At 39.1% G+C, this 20,062-nt stretch overlaps 1 protein-coding gene across 4 annotated transcripts in view; it reads right to left on the bottom strand.

Moving 5' to 3' along the window:
• Positions 1-20,062, bottom strand: part of pde10a (phosphodiesterase 10A) — a 296,991-nt gene that overhangs the window by 26,134 nt on the left and 250,795 nt on the right. For all 4 annotated transcript variants that reach the window (XM_052012872.1, XM_052012873.1, XM_052012875.1 and 1 more), the window contains 4 exons: positions 14,577-14,719; positions 10,807-10,890; positions 10,272-10,422; positions 5,031-5,186 (listed from right to left, as the gene is read on the bottom strand). In XM_052012872.1, the coding sequence (XP_051868832.1) occupies positions 5,031-5,186; positions 10,272-10,422; positions 10,807-10,890; positions 14,577-14,719 (534 nt within the window). The remainder of the gene's footprint in view (positions 1-5,030; positions 5,187-10,271; positions 10,423-10,806; positions 10,891-14,576; positions 14,720-20,062) is intronic.

Raw genomic sequence — 20,062 nt, 5'->3', positions numbered from 1 at the left:
GAGGGGCAACCTTATTCAAGCATACAAGATCCTAAGGGTGCATGACAGGGTAGATGTTCGGATGTTTTCATTAGTGGGAGACTCTCGAACAAGGGGACATGACTGCAAGATAAGGGATAGGTCATTAAAAACTGAGGTATGCAGAAATTTCTTCTCACAGAACATGGTGAATCTCTGGAATTTCTGCCCTGGTAAGTGGTGGAAGCTGGATCATTAGAGGTATTTAAAGTAGAGGTGGATAAATATTTGACAGATTGAGGAACAGAGGGGTATACAGAAGTGGGACAGAAGAGGAGCTGAGGCCAGCATACATCAGCCATGAAAATATTAAATAGTGGGGCAGGCTTGAAAGATCTGGTGGCCTACTCCTACTCCTTGGTATTCTCTTGTTCTTGTGAAATCAAAATAAAGAGGAAAAAAATTCCATCATAATTCTTTAATCCTAAAAGAGATGAAAAGGCTTGGGGGAAAAATGTGGAAAAATATTTTGTATTTTTTGACTGTTTGAAATCTCTTGCTCATTTGCACAAGTAATTTTTTAGTCCCAGATAAGTTGTGTGGCAGTAATTAAGTTGTGATGTGCTGTTAAAAATTCACTTAAACTCAAATAGACAAATTGCAAGCAGTACAATTTATATTATGTTGAAACTACTGGAAATATGCAATTTTTTTTGTAAGTTAATACTCAATCTCGCATTGAGATTTGACAATTATTTACTTGTCCCTCAAATTTCCATTCAGTCACATCTGCAACAATAAATGTAAAATCTGGCATGAATCAGGGCATCTGACTGTTTTAGTACATAATGCAATGGATTTTTCAGGGAAATTCCACACTTCCTTGCATAACAACTCCATTTCCACACATAACTATAAACAGCTTTTGGGTATTTCTGCATGAATGCTTTAGTTCTAAATTTGCAGTCTGCTGTTCACCACCATTTTGCTAAGTCCAATGAGAGATCCAAAGCTGCAGTGATTTTCACAACTTCTGATGGGAAACCCTGTTCAAACACTGTGCAAGATTGAACCTGGCACAGGGATGGCTTCACCATTAATTTTACTGGAGGGGAACAGCCAGAGGAGAAATTAACAACTTGTATTTTTAGCCCTACTGCTGTAATTTGACATTTTTTCCTTCTCTGCAGCCTCTGAGATCACCGATTACTGTGACAGAAGGGACAGTTTGACACCAGATTACCAGCAACAGACAAAGGACATTTTCGCACATTAGTTGGAGAACTGTTTCACCTATGGGTACAATTGATTGTTTAACACACTTCTCCAATCAGATCCTGCACTCAAGATTTGTAATGAAATAGTTGATAGTCTGGGAACAAAATACAATAGAAGTCATGAATTTCATCTATCTTTAACATTTTTGCACAAAAGGTTATAGAAGATGAAATATATACACCAGATCCAGAGAATAGACAAGGAGGATAGTGAAAGATCCAACTATAAAGGAAACCAAAAACACTAAAGTTTATTTAATAAAAAATCAGAAAATGCCTGAAATATTTATCAGGTCAGGCCGCAACTGTGGTAAGAGAAACAGAGTTAAAGTTTCTGGTCAAAGACCCTTCATCAGCACTGGGAAGAAGGCAAAAGAAGCTCATTAAGCTGCAGGGAGGCTGAGGCAGGACAAGATAGGGCAAGACCAGGGTGATCATGGGGATGAGCTGTAAACAATGTCAATGAAAGAATGGGAACATTGACAAAAGAATGTGGGATTTGTGAAATGCAGAGCAGGAAGACATGCCCGGCAGGTCAGGCTGGCTATGTCCTTCATCTCCAGAGAAACAATAAAGAAAGCAATTGATGAACCGGTATCACAGATGGAAGACTGGTACAGATAGAAAAATAAAGTTACATGGAGTTGTGGAGTTCAATAAGAGGTCCAGAAGGCTGCAATGTGCCCAGATGGAAATGAACTGCTGTTCTTCAAGCTTCATTGTAACAGTGCAGGAGAACACAGATCGATAGGTCAGATTGGGAGTGAGATGGAGAATTAAAGTGTCAGGCAACAGGAATCTCAGGGTTGTCCCTGCGGTCCGAACGCAGGTGCTCTGCAAAGCAGTGACTCAATTTGTGTTTTGTTTCTCTGATTGTGAACACCGAATGCAGGAGGTCACTGGTCTCACCTTATCAGGGACATCCCAGTTCCCCACCTTACCCTCTGTGCAACTTAACAAGCTTCTTTTCTCTCCTTCCCAGTTCTAATGAAGGGTTTTTGACCCGAAATATTAATCCCATTTCTCTTCCCACAGATGTGGCCTGACTACTGAGTATTTTCCGTTATTTCTGTTTTTTTTATTTTAGATTTCCAGCATCTGCAATATTTTTTCAATACTCCAATGAATGTTCCTATCTACCAATTAAGTCCCAGCCAGTACCTTTATATCTCTTGGATAAATGTATAGAGTGCACTTCAATTTGTTGAGAGTTACAGCAAGTTCAGGTTTAAGTCCTGATGCAGGGTCTTGACCTGAAACGTCGACTTACACCTTTTGCCTCCAACAGATACTGATTGACCCGCTGAGTTTTTCCAGCATTCTGTTTTTGTTTCAAGTTTAATCCTTGCACCACATAGAGCAGTGAGACAATAAGAAATTACAGTTTATCTAAGTAGACTTGTAACATTCATTGTGGACTTGTGCATGAAGAATGGCCCTTTGATAAAGGCACCAAGGAAACTCCACCAAGGGGAGTCAAAACTTTCTTGGAAGGCAAGTGAAACCCTCTAATTTAAAAATCAAACATTTCTTTGTTGGAATAACTTCAGTTTTCAGATTGACTTAGTGGTTTCATATTAATGCATTTGAAGATATAGGGTATAGTTTTTCCACAGTAGATAATAATTAAAGTTAAATTCCTTTAAAGCAGTGACTTAAGTGCACATGGCATTGTATTGCACATATATTAAGTTTGTAAGTATTTGCTATTATGAAAAAAATAAAGCTTTTGATGGAATTTCAGTAATAATTATCCCGCAGTTGGAAAATGCATGGGTAGTTTTAAGAAACAGTAAAGAATGAAAGATTCTGGCAGGAATGAACTACAAACCATCTGATAACTATCATACACTGGGAGGGATGCAAAAATACAGGAATGAGAGAAACATGTAGCAAAAGCAATGAGTATAGTATCAGAATTTAATTTTTACATTAATTAGAAATAAAAGCAGAATAGGTCATATATTAACAATAATTTTCTAAAAAACTAGTGGCTACATTGGAAAACACTGGAAAACATGCTGGGATCATAATATGTAAAAACCTAATCCAGGGGACACACAAAAATCAGGATCATAATTGGGGGGGGGAGCGGGGAGGATACTGACTGCTTTGATGGATGGGATGGAGAGAAGGCATGTACCCACAGGGTCTAGGAAATCGACAGTTCACTGATAGTGGAAGGAATGAAGTTAATACCAGGAAATGGATACAGTGCTGCAAGATATTTAATTACATCACACACATGGTTGATGTAATTAAATATGTCATAAAATCCCATCTCCCAACTACTGCACCACAAAATGCACATACTGCCCACCTTTAATCGTCACTCCTATCTAATGATAATATGCTTGTCTACACCCTTATACACTTACCACTACTTCAAACTTATATTCACATCTCAGATTCCACATGCTCATATCTATTTAACAGCACAATTTATTCACCCACATACACAGCAGCACACTTCCATCTCCTTTGCAAGAGAAGTTGATGCATATCTAGCAACAGCTGCAGCATATGAGTGAAGTCCAAGCCCATGTTCATCAACCAACTGGCTTAATGGAGAGAATGCTGATAATTGTTGGTGCAGCAATTGCTCCTTGAATGCTCTTGCTTCCTAACCATAGCTGTTCTCCTCTTCTTGCAGTTTGGCCTCCTCTATCGCCTTCTCCAATCTTCTCATTTGTTCCAGAAATGGAGGAAGCCAAGACTACAGTTTGAGATTACTGTAGTTAATGAGGGAAGTCATCCTAGAAGGCTCTTCATATGGGATCATACAGGTAGAATTTAGGAGCAAAAAAGGGGCAATCACTTTGCTGGGAGAGTACTATGGGCCTCTTAACAGCCATTAAGTGATAGAGAAGCAGATATGTAGGTAAGTCACAGAAAGGTGCAAGAATAATATGGAAATAAGAGATTTCAACTTCCCCAATATTAACAGGGATTGCCTGAGAGTGGAATTTTAAAATGTGTCCAGGAGAGCTTTTTGATCCTATACATAGATAGTCCTACTGGAGAATGGCAATACAGAGAAAATCTTAGGGAATGTAGCCAGGTAAGTGATAGGAGTGTCAGCAGAAGAGCATTTTGAAGATAATGACCATAACTCTAAGTTTCAATATAATCAGGGAAAAGGATAAGGATGGACTGGAAGTTAGGGTCTTGTATTGGAAGAAGGCCGATTTTAATATCATAAGACAGGACCTGGCAAAAGTACTCTGGGAACATGTTGGTTAATTAATTGTAATAAAAAAAGCATATACCATAGTATATCTGATGAAAAGTCACCGACTCCTCCACAGCTGCTGCATGACCTGCTGAATATTTTCAGTATTTTCCATTTTATTTCAAATTTCCAGCATTTGTAGTACTTTGCTTTTAGATCAAAATATGTTATTTTGAATGTCACTTTGATTCAAGTGTATGATATTAGCATAATGGCTGAACCGAGCTGCATCAAGCTGTTAAGGATGCACCTTCACTATATTAAGAAACTTAGGTAAGAATTATGGGAAAGGTCCAGGACTGGAAAAAGCAAGTGGAGAACAGAAAGTAAATAATGATATTGAGGTTTGTAGTTTCAATATTAAAACCAGTATTCAGTAGGAATGCAGCACAGATCTGAAGTTCTGGGAATGTTAGTGTTAAATAAATATGCATCTACCAGTATAAGGGTTGAGAACATATGAAAACTCAATGTCACACATCACACAAGAATTACATCCAAATACTCCTTGTTTTCTGTAGTTTAACAACATTTCTCAAAAAGCATGTCTATGGTAATCCTACCTGTAAGATAGCAACTGTCTGGGAGAAGTGATGCTGCTCCATTGTGGAAGTGGAATATAGAGCAGCCAGTGGGTGGTCAAACTTATGTAGATAGCTGTTAGTATAACCTCTGTGGTCTAGGTCATGACACAAACAAGCCACAAGGAGACCTTTTCTCTTTTCATAAAAACAAAAGGGAGAGAAAAGGAAATGGTTATAAAACAATTCTTAATAATACTGGTGGTTTGAATATAACATGAAACTTATTTTATAAAATGGCAACTTAAAATACATCCTCACAAATATTCAGCATTTGGATGTGAATGCAGGAGATAATTAGTAAGTCTGCATATGATATGAAAGTTGAAGATGTTGTGGGTATTGAGGAATGTTGTCTAAGGCTACAGCAGGACATAATTCAGATGGAAAGTTGGGCAGAGCGTTGGCAAATGGAATTTAATCCCAACAGGTGTCAGGTGATGCATTTTGGGAAGTCAAATAGGAGTAGGACATATCCAGTAAATGGCAGGGCACTAAGGAATGTTGACAAAGAGAGGGACCTTTGGGTTCAAGTATATAGTTCTCTGAAAGTGGTAACATAGGTAGGTAGGGTCATAAAGAAAGCACATGGCATGCTTGCCTTCATAGGTCATTTCACAGAATACTGAAGTTGCAACATAATATCCAAACTTTTCAAAACATTGGTTAGATTGCACTTGGAATATTGTGTGCAGTTCTGGTCGCTACACTGTAGGAAAGATGTGGTTGCGCTGGAGAGTGCGCAGAGGAGATTCATCAAAATGTTGCCTGGATTGGAGAACTTTAATTATGGGGAGAGACTGGATTAACTGGGTTTGTTTACCTTGAGTGAAGGAGGCTAAGGGGCAACCTGATAGAGGTGTACAAAATTATAAGAGGGTTGACGAAGGTAGATAATCAGAAATCTTTTCCCATTGTAGAGATATCAAAAACAAGAGGGCACAGGTTTAAGGTGAGAGGACAGAGCTTAAAGGGGATTTTACACAGAGAATGTTTGAATGTCTGGAACTCACTGTTCGAGGAGGTGCTGAGTCAGATGCAATTACTACATTCAAGTGACTTTCAGACTGGTACTTAAATAGGCAAGACACAGAAGGATGCGGACCTAGCTGAGGGGGGGGGGGGGGGGGAATGGGATTATTATATATGGGTAAGATTGATGCGGTGCACCAAAGGGCCCAGTTCTGTGCTGTAAAACTCTATGACTCTATTACATTACTTTGTCAAAAAATGAGATTAAATAATTGAACGGTCTATCACTGTAGAGGGAGTCAAGGTGATAACCTGCCAATGGAAGTCTGTTTCAAGGCATCATGGTACATAGTTCTACAATATTTCATGGAACAACATTAAATAATTTGCAGAAGTACTTCCACACATACTTTAAGTTTATAGGAGCTCACTCTTGTCAAATAGTGCCTAAGCTTTTTGGGCTTTGATAAGTGAAGGATGTTCCACGGATAGAAATGAATTCTACATTAATTCTTCTATTCTATGATAAACCAATGACAGCAACATTTCATTTAGTGAAACAATGCATAAACGTTAAAAGAGAGAGATATGTAAGTATTTGTTTCATGGCAAGCCCACATCTCATTTTACAAGTTGTAAAATACTTTTCCTCCATTATTTTGTTTGACAGTGAATTGTTTCGCTGAGATAAATGCTGTTTCGACTGATAAATGGACAGAAAACTGTTGAAAAGTAGAATAATGGGCCAGAACTTGCTGGGAAATGCTGGCAGTTCCACATTGAACTATCAGCATTTACACATGCATGTTCCAACAAGTTCAGGACTCCCACTTAAAAGGAAAAGTTAGAAACTTGGTGGCCAAGCTCAAGTTCTAAATAACTAATGAATGAGCTTAATGAGTTGAATTAATGAATTTAAAATGAATTTAATGAATTCCTCAGCACTCGTGCTGGCAAACCCACTCAGTACTCAAATGGTGGAGCAGATTCAATGGGCCAAATGGCCTAATTCTGCACCTACATCTTATGGTCACAGGTGGCAAGCAGTGTTCAGCACCTCCAGGCCATTACCAGATGAAATGAAAACATTTCTTAACATGCATTTTCAAATATTTGAATTATTAGTTCTTAGGAATGGTAAAAACCAGTGAAATAATATTGCATTTTAATTATGTTCCTATCTGAAATTTGTAAAGATAATTAATCCTTCAGATGCACTTCATTCAACTCAAGGCTAAAAGAAACCATTTGACTATATTTAGGAGTTATTGATCTGCCTAAGGTTCATTTTAGTTTTAACCTACATCAAATAACTTTCTTAATGCCACCTTCCTGCAAATACAAATATTCTGATGCAATGTGCTCAGAAGAAGCTGATTTCTTAGGTATGTATGCTAAATATACATTTTGCAATGACAAAAATTTAATGCTTAGAATGACAAAACATTCAGTTTTAACCATCAAACCATCAGTAGTATCTACAGGAGGTGCTGCCTCAGGAAGGCAAGGCCCATCATTCAAGATCCCCAATATCTGGATGGAGATGCAATTTAGGAGGCTAAATCATATAGCTAAAAGAAGCACAGGGGAAAAAAAATGAACAAATGATAAGTGATCATTGCTTACAGTAGAGGTAGAACACCAATTTGGGGGGTGGGGGGGGTGATATTGTGATTACCTATGATTGAAGGCAAGCCAACACAATACAAATCCAGCTTGCATATCTTAAGTGGATGCTTACTATGGCAGCAGTAAATGCTACAGACACCCTTAAACTTACTCTGCCCTGTAAGACCGGACATATCCTTGACTATTGGAAAATTATCCATAATGTGTCCTGTTTGCAAAAAGCAGAGCAAATCTAACCTGGCTAATTACCACCCAATCTACTCTCAATCATCAGAACAGTAATGGAAGCTGTCATCGACAGTGCTGCCAAGCAGTACTTATTCACCATGCCCAGTTGTGGTTCCACCAAGACCACTTGTCTCCAGACCTCATCACAATCTTGATCTAAATATTAACCAAAGAGTTAAATTCTACAAATGATGTGAGCGTTACTGTCCCTGATATCAAAGTTCAATTTGACTTGAATGTAACATGGAGGTGCTGGATAAAAATGAAGTTAATGGGCACCGAAGGGTGCTTCAGTGACTGGAGTCATACCTTGCACAAAGGAATGTGGTTGTGGTTATCACGGGTCAATCGGTACAGTCCCAGGACTCAAGGCAGAAGATCCTCAGTGTAATGTTCTAGGCCTAGCCATTTTCAGCTGCCTCATCAATGACCTTCCTTCCATCAGAAATGGTCAGAAATGAGGGAGTTTGCTGATGATTGCACTATGTTCAATTCCATTTGCAACTCCTCAGCAAACAAAATACATGCTTGCATACAGAAGGTCATAAATAACATTCAGGAATAGGCTGGTAAGTGGCCAGTTACATTTTGGACATAGAAATGCCAGGCACTGACCATGTCCAACTACAGAGTCTAACCACCTATCCTTGATGTTCAATGGCACTGCCATTGCCAAGTCCCCCGCAATCAATATCCTGCAGGTTACATTGACCCAAAACTCAAATAGACCTGCCACATAAACACCATGACTACAAGAATAGGTCAAAAGATGGCTATCCTGCAGCAACCGAGTTACCTCTTGACATCCCAAGGCCTTTCCACCATCTACAAAGCAAACGTCTGAAAGATTGACACCGTCCAGGACATTAGCATTGTATCAATCATAACCCTAAACATTCATTCTCTCCACCACCAGTGCACAGTGGCTGCAGTGTGCATCATCCACAGCAGTTATTTGCCCAAGGTACTCCAATAGTACCTCCCATACTATGACCTCCACCAAGGAGGGCGGCAGGTGGTACTGTTGAACTTCCTCACCTGCAGGTTCTGCTTGAAGTTGACCATCACTGGGTCAAAGTCCCAGATCTCCTTTCCAAACAGCACGGTGGAACCACCTTCACCAGAAGGACTACAATGGGTCAAGAAGGCAACTCACCCTTACTTTTGCATGGCATTTAGAGATAGGCAATAAATGCTGGTTGTCCCATGATACTGGATTACGAATGAATCCATGTATTGCCCACTTTATTGATAGTGGGCAAGATAACTTCCCAACTCCACATAAAGCACCAAGCAAGCGTTTTGTCAAACTCCTCCATACTGCATGGCATTGCACATAGGAATTCTGGCAGTCTTGCAAATGCTTAAGGATTTAATTGCACCTCTTCCATCAACCTTTTTCATCATAAAGGCTCTCATCCAAATCCTCTATCCAATGTCTCAGCACTACGAACAGAAGACACCAACACCTGGGTGCTGTTGTAGAAGATCAGACTTGGTTCATATAAACTCAGTTTATTGCACTGCAATCTCAGATTGTCATAATGGCTGTGAAAACCAGATTTCAAAGGACCTTGCAGAATATCATAGCAGACCTGCAATCTATCCTCTGACAGATTATGAAGGCACATTCCCAGGGCAGAAGAAGTGGAACCATGGACTGCAAATCTGCTGTACCACCTGAGAACAGCAGCATTGAGATTTAGTCCACATTTCCACTAACCCTGATGAAGAGAGGTAAAGAAAAGATGCTTTTTCTAACCTTCAGTCTTCAGTGAAGATTGTTCTACCTTTCTACATATTTCCTCTGTTCATTATGCCATCCAGGTCTCCCAACATTTCAAAGATATAGAAGTACTCTTACCAAAGTCCAGACCAAAGTAAAATTGTGTGCAAGAACATTCCATAAGACATTCCTCCATTATCAAATTCTCTACAATGTGGAAATGTAGAGAGAATATAGTCATATTAGACAATTCAAGAACAGGTTAATGCTCAACTTTTAGAATTTGTTCCAGGTGTGTAAAGGACTGATGTCATTTGTATCTGTTGTACTTTGTCGTTATTCCCTCTCACATTTCATAACAGAATGATGCATAATCAAGTATGCTCACAATTTAAAACAGATTTATACAGATAATTGGAAAGTTAATAGAAGGGTTTCTATTGGAATGACAAAGTTTCCCCTATCTATGCGTCACATTAGTGATAAATTTCACTGTGCACATTGTTCTATTTTAATTGCTAATAAAATCTTCAAACTTGAGTACTGATTGGCTGGGGCTTTAAAATGCTTTTAAGATGAACATACAGTAACAGGTATTTTCAGTGCCTGTACATCCAGCGGAATTCTTATCCGTGACCGAGAATGGGTGAAAAATTGTATTCGCCTACCTCCAATTCTGAAAATGTGCCCTGGACGCTCTGCAGGATGGTGTACATGCAATGTGCCACAGAGACCGCATGTTTCCAGTTGTGGTAAGGCACACGGCGGTAGTTTTTCTTCACTGACATTGTGAACCGACACAGTTTCTCCAGATCAATGCTGGACAGAAAAGGAGAAAGATGGCAATTAAAAACCAGTAAATACAACTTAAAATACAAACTGATAACATTATTCCTACTGCATTTTGTCAGCATTATGAAGATCAGGTAGCTTTTAATTGTAAGGGTGACAAGTATTTTAAAACATATTTTCTGCAAATCTTAAAAAAATCTACTTTCTGGAATTTCGGAAATTAATTTTTTTTAAGGTTGTTGACAGTTGCAACTTTTTCTATTTTTAAGCACCAATTTACAGTACCCACAGTTTTGTTTTGCTTTCCGTGAAAAAAAACCAAAATGGAATACAGTTTACATTTCCACCATGATTTGTCAAGTCAATGTGAACTTAAAAAAAATAAAAATGGGGTGATTTTATCATCCTTACCTGTTCTTTCCACAGCTGCTATGGATCATATAGACAAAAATACTTGGCCAGAGGTCCTCATAGGGGCTGATATCAAAATGGAATCTAACATTAAAGACAGAAGTCAATACAATGAATCAACTTTAGGCAGTAATCAATTTTAAACATACATCTTTATTTACATATTTAATATTCAATAAAGTGGATATTTATGAGGAAAATGTATTCTGAGAAGAGGTAGATCTACCATAAAAGCTTAATTGCAGGCAACTTACCAGTTTTCTCAGGAGGGCAAATTGACCCCAAGCTAAGTTAACTGAATTAATTTTGTAAGTGAACATATGAATTAGGAGCTGGAAGAGGCCATTTGGCACCTCAAGACTGCTCTGCCATTCAGTAAAATCATGACCTACCATATACTCAACTCGTCATTCACACCCACCTCAGATAACATTTCACCATCCCACTATCAAGGATCTACCCAACTCTGCTTTAAAAATATTCAAAGGCTCTGCTTTCAACATCTTTGGGGAAAGAAAGTTCCAAAGACTTGCAACCTTCAGAGAAATAACATTACCTCATTTCGGTCTTAAATAGGCAACCATTTTAAAACATCAACTCCTACTTCTAGGTTTTCCCATGAGAGGAAATCTCTTCTCCACATCCACCCTGTCAACACTCCTCAGCACCTTAGATATTTCAATCTAGTTCCCTGTCCCTCTTTTAAACTCTTGCCTGTCCAATCTTTTCTCGAAGTAAGATCTGCCCACTCCAGGTACCAATCTAGTAAACCTTCTCTAAAATTGAAGGAATAAACATATTGACAGCAGTACTTAATGTCTGAATGTAAGCAGGTTATGCCCTGTGGAACTACAGAGAGTTTCATTCAGTAAACACAAAAGGCAACACTTCAGGCTAACAATGGTTCAAAGGAAGCAAATAGAATTCTAAGTTTATTACAAAGGAGTTACTGAATTAAAATGTTAAGAAATAATGATGAACCTGTATAGAATCTCATTAAGTTCTTTCAGAGTACCATGCACGGTACTGAGCCCCACACTACAAATCACTGAAGAGTTTGAATGCAACTTAGAAATACCTGCTACCTGCATAAAGATTTCAGTGACTGACTAAACAGATTGTTGCTTCAATAAGCGGCAGGGCAGCTCACTTCCCGAATGGTTAGCACCAGTTCAAGCTAAAGGTAGTATTTAAAGCCAACCTATACCTTGTACAGAGGTGGTGCCCTGCCACTACAGTTGTTGGTGGAAATCATTGTGGAATTTACTGCAACTTGCTAGAGGATGCACGAATTATACAGGAACACTGATGGGCTTCACTTCTTGATGCTGAATGCTCGCTCAGTTGTATAGAGTGATGCTGGCAGCTTCACTTGGAAGTGATGACATTAAACAAGCATTCATGCTGAATTATCTATCTGGAATGATATATTTAGGGTGCAAACTTCCAGCAGGCACTAAGATCCCATGTGGCATCATATATATGCACATGTGCATCCAATGACATACTGGGAACAAACTGTAATCCTTAATGCCCAAACAATAGCTGCTGTGCTGATGAATTTCCTTTTAAACAGAACCATTCTTTGATATGTGCACATCATAGGCAATGCTGGTATTTGCTGTTCATAACAAGTGGTTCTGGAGAAGGAAGCAAACTGTTGCATTAGTAATTTGACCACTATGCTACTGTACTGACTGCTTCTCCTGTGCATACAGAAATTCTCCATATTTTCAATAAAGTTGAAGTCCTGGATTTTTTTCATATCTATTGTGAGACAGCTATGCTGCTGTAAACATATTCAGGTGCTATTCTCTGAAATGATATGAGGATTTCTAATGGCTTAATAACAAAACCTCCAAAGTTTTGTTATTAAGCCATTAAAATCTAATGGGCATACACATAGTATAGTATATTAATACTTTGTACCATTTGGTGGAAGGCTTCATAACATTGATACACACTATTCTGGCAAACCACATATATAGGCAAAACTGAGAGAAAGAATCAAATGATATCCAAACACGAATTCCACTTGCCATGTTCACATTCCGTGGTATCCCTTTCCCCTCTTATCTTTGACAAGGTGTGCTGCTGGGCTTGTCCTTCTGCTCTGCATTTCGCAACTCCCACATTCTTTTGCCTTGGTTCGTTTGTCTGGTCTCACCCTCTAACTGGGAAGGCTGGGTAATTTGTGATGAGTGTCTCATTTCTTCGCACCTCAAGGCTTTTTCACCATCTATGATGGAATAACCCTCCATTTGCTTGAATAAGTGCAGCCCCAATTACAAAAGCTCACCATCAAGAACAAAGCAGCCTGCTCGATTGGTACCACATTCACCAACCTAAACATTCATTCCCTGCTTTAATGACATATTGTGGCTGCAGTGTGTACCATCTATAAATCTTGCCGATGCTACTCAAACAGCACCTCCTAAACCTGTGATCTTTATCACCAAGAAGAACAGGGTGGCAAGCATGTAGAAACATTAACATTTGCAAGTTTGCCATCAGGTCACACATTGTCCTGTTATATGTCACTGTTCCTTCATCACTGCCGGGTCTAAATATTGGAACTCTGAACTTAACAACACTGTGTGAGTGCATTCACTAGGAGGACTATAGCAGTTGAACAGCTCATCACCACATTCTCAAGGGTCCTGCTTGTTCTTGGGTCATCCCTTGGAATTGAGGATGACTCACTTCTTTCCTCTACAGTATCTGGGATGACTGATGATGCTAATTTGGGAACCGCAGACTCTTGAGATCACAGATGAGGCAGGAAATGCCTGAAGGGGTGGGCAAATAAGTAGTTTGAGAGGTAATATATTCCTTCCTTCATCTACGCTGGGCTTGTGTGCTGCCAACGCAGAGATTCCAGGTTCTCAATATCACCTTGAATGTTTCTTCTCCACTGAGTGGTCATGGGCTCAGGATTCCCAACATTTAAAGAGGAAGTTACATTTTTTCAAGGAGTCTTTCTGGACAACTTTTAATCTCCTCAGTAACCTCCTGTTTTGACAGGGGTCAGAATACGGTACCTGTTTGAAAGTCTGGTGATATTCAAGAATAACAATATAAATGCTGGCTGTGACACCAAAGCCCATGACCCTCCAAAACTGTGCAAATAAAAAAATGTGATAAAGGCTCATCAATTGTGTGTTCTAGTCCCAGCTACTGTTGGAATACTATTTCTTTCAAATGTGTGCTCCTTCTCCAAAGTACCATTGGTACAGGTTGTGCTCTTCATGCTTTATTTTCTACATTTTTTTTTAACATTACTCCCTGAAATTTAAAATTTACCAACTTTTAAGCAAGGCCAGCGTGATGATCAAACCTGAATGCTACAAACTGGTATTTTAAAAAAAGTACATCTTGTAATTTAAAGAACTGTCTTCTGCAATTAGCAACAAATAAATATAAATTAAAATTGGTGGAGAGAATGAATGTCTGATCTTTCAATAAATCTATTCAAGAGCAGATTTCCCCTATTCAGTAGTCTATGGAGAGTTCTGAATTTATGCTTCCTAGCCTTAAATGGTAACAATTTAATATCAAGAACATTCATCTGTACCATTAGCTTTGTAATACAATCCTAACCAGAAGAACAACTTTCAATGCTTCATCCCACGACTTTAAAAAAATACACGATTAGTTCCAATGGCAAAGAGTTTTATTTAACATTGTCTCCTTTTTCTAAATTGTAAACACTACTGTCGTTCTGAGAAAACAATCTGCTAAACCCAGAAATTGAATGAAAGTTCACTTACTGTTCAATTTCTTTGCAAAGGGCTTTGGGAAGTGTAGATTTCATGAGGCTCTGCCACTCTTCAAATGTGCATATACTGTGATAAGCCAGCTTCTCCATTGTGACCCGATAAATACACTCTGATTGTTGTATTTTGTGGTACATCTAATCACCAATTGAAGTGGGGAAGATGAGCAAAAATAAATTCACAGGTAATTTCTTTATGTTGTGCTAGTCAAATTAATTAAGCCATATGTGATGCATGTGGTTTCTCTTTGCACTTAAAAATTCATCCACTTCATTTCACTAACATGATCAAAGATCAATACAATTGCAAACCTGTGGTTCTTTGCAAAAGTTCCTCTAACCTCAGTCTGGTGTGTGTGTTACATGGTTTCTTTCCTATCACTCAAATAATCAAGTGTGCTGACTAAAAAGAAAATTCTTAAAAATAAATTGCATGAACTTAAATCAGAAAAACATTGCTGAGCAAAAAATTCCAACAATCAAATCATAGTTTTCATTAATTTCATGCTGATGATTTCAGTGGATAAAAATTCAAATTACTAAAGGATGTTCATTTACATATTGGCTTTATTTTTTGCCGTATATGATTAAAGGGATAAGAGCTGACTTGCCTGACAATTGAATAGTGATTATAAAGGTGTTTTACTGGATTGGTGTATATGAAACCAATAAATGTTTTGTTTCTGGTTCTGCAAAATTAAGTAAAGCATGAAGTTGAAGGTATTGTGTGTTACTGAAGAGGTCTTGCACACAGAAGATCGGGTGAGTCAATGGTGGCAGGGTCAGATGGCCAACTGGTAGATAGAGGTGTTTGGGCAATGGTTGCAAGGTTGGGGTTTGAGGTTGCAACTAGGGTGGGGAGTTGTGGCAAGCCTGATGGAGAGCTGCTGCAATGGGTAGGTGCCTAGAAGAGGCTCCCAGTGCTGGACTCAACTCAGACAGGTCTTTTTTTTAAAGCAATGACAAAGCAGGCTTCAAATGAGCTGCAAGGTGGCCTGAACCTTTTGTGAGCTATGCATGCTTGGTCCAAAATTACTTAAGTGATGTTCAGGTGTGCATTCTATGGAACACCTGGAAGGAAAATTGCAGACATGCAACTCCTCGCAAGTCCTTTGTGATTTAAAATAAAAATTGAAATGCATAGTGCACAGAAACATGGTGCCATGCATTCCAATTTCAAGGTAAGTATCTTAAATAAAAATTAAATGTTCAAACTTTAATTTGCTACAAAATAGAGCAGACTGAAAGATTCTCTATTATTAAGTTTAATAATTATTAAATGGTTTAAATATTTGGTGCCAAAATTTTCAAACACAAATCACATTTCTAGACTACCAAATGGATATTTAATAAACTAAAGCAAACAATATTTTAATATATGTAATCAAAATTAGAATGTAAGCTATGATCTTCTGGTGACTTAATTTTAACCTCGCAATGCGAGGTGAGCCAGGAGCTGGCTGTCACCAGATGCAGCCACAAAATTTTCTGTGCCACCTTTAAGGAACCACTTTAATCCAGCCAACATCTTAACCCCAATTCTAGATCTCTGATCAATTACTCTGAGCAGGCAATATGCACATCCTAGTTTTAGGTCCACTTTGAAAACATGACCTTTGATGGATTTGGGAATCAGGTGCACAAGAGCAATCTGGTAGTACTGCGCCTCAGTCGCTAGACTAGGAATGCAAAAACCCGGACTGATTAATTCAAAGAAGTTCAAATGTCACCATACCACATGAAAAGTTTAAAGTAATTAAGTACATTCTGGAATTATTGTTGCCAATAGCCAACACGAAACTACTTGACTGTTGTAAAATCTCAACTGCCTTACTCATGTTATGAAGTGATAGAAATCTGCTGTCCTTATCTGGTCTGGCTTATATGCGACTCCAGATGCATAGCAATTTAGTTCCTTGGCTACATTACCGAAATGCACTTCAACAAATACTAAAATGTTAGAAAAAGGACTGTCGTCATACCAGGTTTGCTATAAGCTTTAGTGACCTTGCCTGATGCAACAGAAAGAATTTTAAGATCCTGTAAACTGAAGCAAGGCTGGAGATTGCCTCAGAGGCACGGAGCAGAGATGTGGTTTTGACCCCTGGATTCAGAATGGCAAGAGGTTAACTCTTCTTAAGATCAGAAACGATGAGACCAGTGGCGCATCCTTTTGTGAGTGCTACTCAACCCTCTCAATATACTCCAATAAGTCAGCATGCAGATACACCCATCCTTCTTTTGTTATGCAGTTCTTTACATCACTGTCTGCCCAACCATCAATGATATTCAACTCTTTTCCATGAATGTGGTGCCTCTCCCTCAGAGTCACTATTAGCAAATGTTCTTGATCCATCCATTCAACAGATGGTATTACTTACACTCATGGGATCTTTTCTTGCCACACTTGCCAGAGAAGAAAGCACAAAATGTCAGAGACAGGCAGAGAATCAGAGGTGGCCCACTTCCCATCACATGTGTAGAGGAAGCATATATGGATTGGGCTGGCAGGAAGAAATACACAGCAAATGGAGATGGGATCCCTAAACCCCTGACTCAATTCTATCTCATTCAGCCACATAGCATACAATAATCAGTCAGGAAGACTTCACAGAATCGGAGTTACTGCAGCATGGAGAGAGGTGAAGCCACTCCACTCTTTTGTAAGCACTAGCCTATTAGTCCCATTCCCCTGTTTGGTCCCAATAGCCCTGCAAATTATTTCCCTTCAGATAGCAAGTCAGCTCCCTTTGAATACTACAGATGAATCTGTCTTTACTACTCTTAGCTGTACATTCCAGACCCTAATCACTCTCTGGGTAAGAAAGATTTGCCTCATGTCACTGTATTTTCCTTTGCCATCTCATCTCTTCTAATGGGACAAACACAGCATCTCCATTCTGTCCATGCAAATAAAGTCCTTCATTCCTGAATTCTCTTCTGTATCCTCTCCAAAAGATTTACATCGTTCCCAGAGTGTGCACCCACAACTAGACATAATATTCTAGCTGTGCCCAAATCAGTGTTTTAAAAATATTCGTCATTAATTCCAGGCTTTCTATATCTCCTTGAAGTCAACTACTATCCTTGTTACATTTCACTAAACATTCAAGTTTTGTATAACCTGTACACCAAAGTGCAAGTCATTAATGTATTTTATTAAAATGTGGCCCTAGTCCAGAACTCTTTGGAACCCTTCAGTCTGGGGTGAGAAAAAAAATTCACTGCTACTCTTGGTTTCCCTTTACTTAGCCAATTTTACATCCAAATGGCATTTGACAAGGTGCCATTTAAGAGGCTGGTGCAAAAGATAAAGGGCCAAGGAATTGGAGGAAGTGTGTTAGCATGGATCGGAAAATGGCTGTCACATAGAAAACAAAGAGTTGGAATAAATGGGTCCTTTTCAGGCTAGAGGGATGTGACTAGTGGGGTACCTCAAGGTTTCCAAGTTTGCTGAAGATACAAAAATAGGTAGAAGGCCATATGATGCTCTTCTTTATTAGGAGTTTGAGGAGATTTGGTATGTCACCAAAGACTCCTACACATTTCTACAGATATACAGTGGAGAGCATTCTGATGTTGCATCACCACCTGGTATGGAGGCTCTAATGCGCGGGATCAGAAGAGGCTGCAGAGGGTTGTAGATCAATTGATTGGGCCAAAACCTGGTGAATGGGGTATAATGTAGCAAGTGTGAGGTCATCCACTTTGGTAAGAGGAATCAAATGACAGATTATTATCTATATGGAAAAAGACTGGAAATGGGTGAAGTCCAGAAGGATCTGTGTGTTCTAGTCTATGAATCACAAAAAGTTAGCAGCTCTATCACGGTCACAACCCACCCTGCCATTGAGGACATCTTCAAGAGGCAGTGCCTCAAGAAGGCGGCATCCATCATTAAGGACCCTCACCATCCAGGACATGCTCTCTTCGTGTTACCACCATCGGGGAGGAGGTACAGGAGCCTGAAGACCCACACTCAACATTTTAGGAACAGCTTCTTCCCCTCCGTCATAGATTTTTGAATGGTCCATGAACCCATAAACACTACTTCGTTATTCCTCTTTTGCACTATTTATTTATTTCTGTAACTTATAGTAATTCTTATGTCTTTGCACTGTACTGCTGCCGCAAAACAACAAATTTCACGACATATGTCAGTGATAATAAACCTGATTCAGATGAGGACATTGTGATTCTGCAACTGGATGTAAATAGATCAATTGATTGAGCCAAAACCTGGCGAATGGGGTATAATGTGGCAAGTTTGAGGTCATCCACTTTGGTAAGAGGAATCAAATGACAGATTATTATCTATATGGAAAAAGACTGGAAATGAGTGAAGTCCAGAAGGATCTGTGTGTTCTAGTCTATGAATCACAAAAAGTTAGCAGGCAGGTCCAACAAGTAGTTAAGGCAGCAAACAGCATATTGGCCTTTATTGCAAAGGGGTTGAAGTTTAAGAATAGGTAGGTTTTGCTACAGTTGTAGAGGGTGCTGGTGAGGTCACATTTGGAATACTGTCCCCTTACCTAAAAAAAATAGAGCATGCAGTCCAAATGAGATCCACCAGACTAATTCCTGTGATGAGAGGGTTGTCCTACGAAGAGTGGCTAAACAGTTTGTGTCTGTATCCTAGGAATTTAGAAGATTTAAGGGTGACCTTATTCAAATATACAAGGGGCTTGACAGGGTAGATGTTTTCACAAATGGGAGAGTCACGAACAAGGCAATAAAGCTACAAAATAAGGGGCCAGTGATTTAAAAATGAGGTGTGTAGAAACTTCTTCTCTGAGGGTGCTGAATCTCTGGAATTACATTATGTACACCATTAGTCTTTCTAATGCCTCCACTTTATCAATTTGTAGCCTACACAGAATCTCAACTATTTCTTACTTTGGTCATATTCCAGCAGACTTGTAGCTAGTGTTACATTAAAAATGATCATGTGCATAATTATATTTTTAAATTTTCTTACCTTGACAGTTCTAATTCATGACTTTAATCTCCCACAGGGCCTTCACCCATCCCACAGGATATGCAGCAGGACGAAGACCTCTTCCTCCTCAAAAGAAGAGGTAACTCACTCTGAAGATGCACTGCCACATGACTCATGCCTACCCTATACCAGCTGATATTTGCACTTCAGAGGATCTGTTGGAGTTGGAGGGAGTTGGGTGTTCATCAGGTGACTCGCACACCATAAGTGAGCAAGAGCAGAGTGGAGACAGGAGAGCAGCACCAAGTTCTTATTGGAGCACACAAGATGCTTCAAGCTCTACTCATCTGGATGCAGATGTACCCGAGAGGCCACTGACAAACAAAAAACATCGGAAGTAATGACAAGGAATGTGTGGCATACTGGTGGGCATCTGAACCATAATAAGCATGCTTGCACAGAGTTTGGAGATGTCCTTCTCAATCAAACATGTGGGGTTTGATGTTGCACACCTTTGCAACGATGTCTTCATCCATGGAAAG

This window comes from Pristis pectinata, chromosome 3, assembly GCF_009764475.1.
Source record: "Pristis pectinata isolate sPriPec2 chromosome 3, sPriPec2.1.pri, whole genome shotgun sequence".
In the NCBI taxonomy this organism is placed as follows: domain Eukaryota; kingdom Metazoa; phylum Chordata; class Chondrichthyes; order Rhinopristiformes; family Pristidae; genus Pristis; species Pristis pectinata.
Note: the sequence above shows the minus strand (reverse complement) of the source record. Positions and strands in the feature narration are given on the sequence as shown.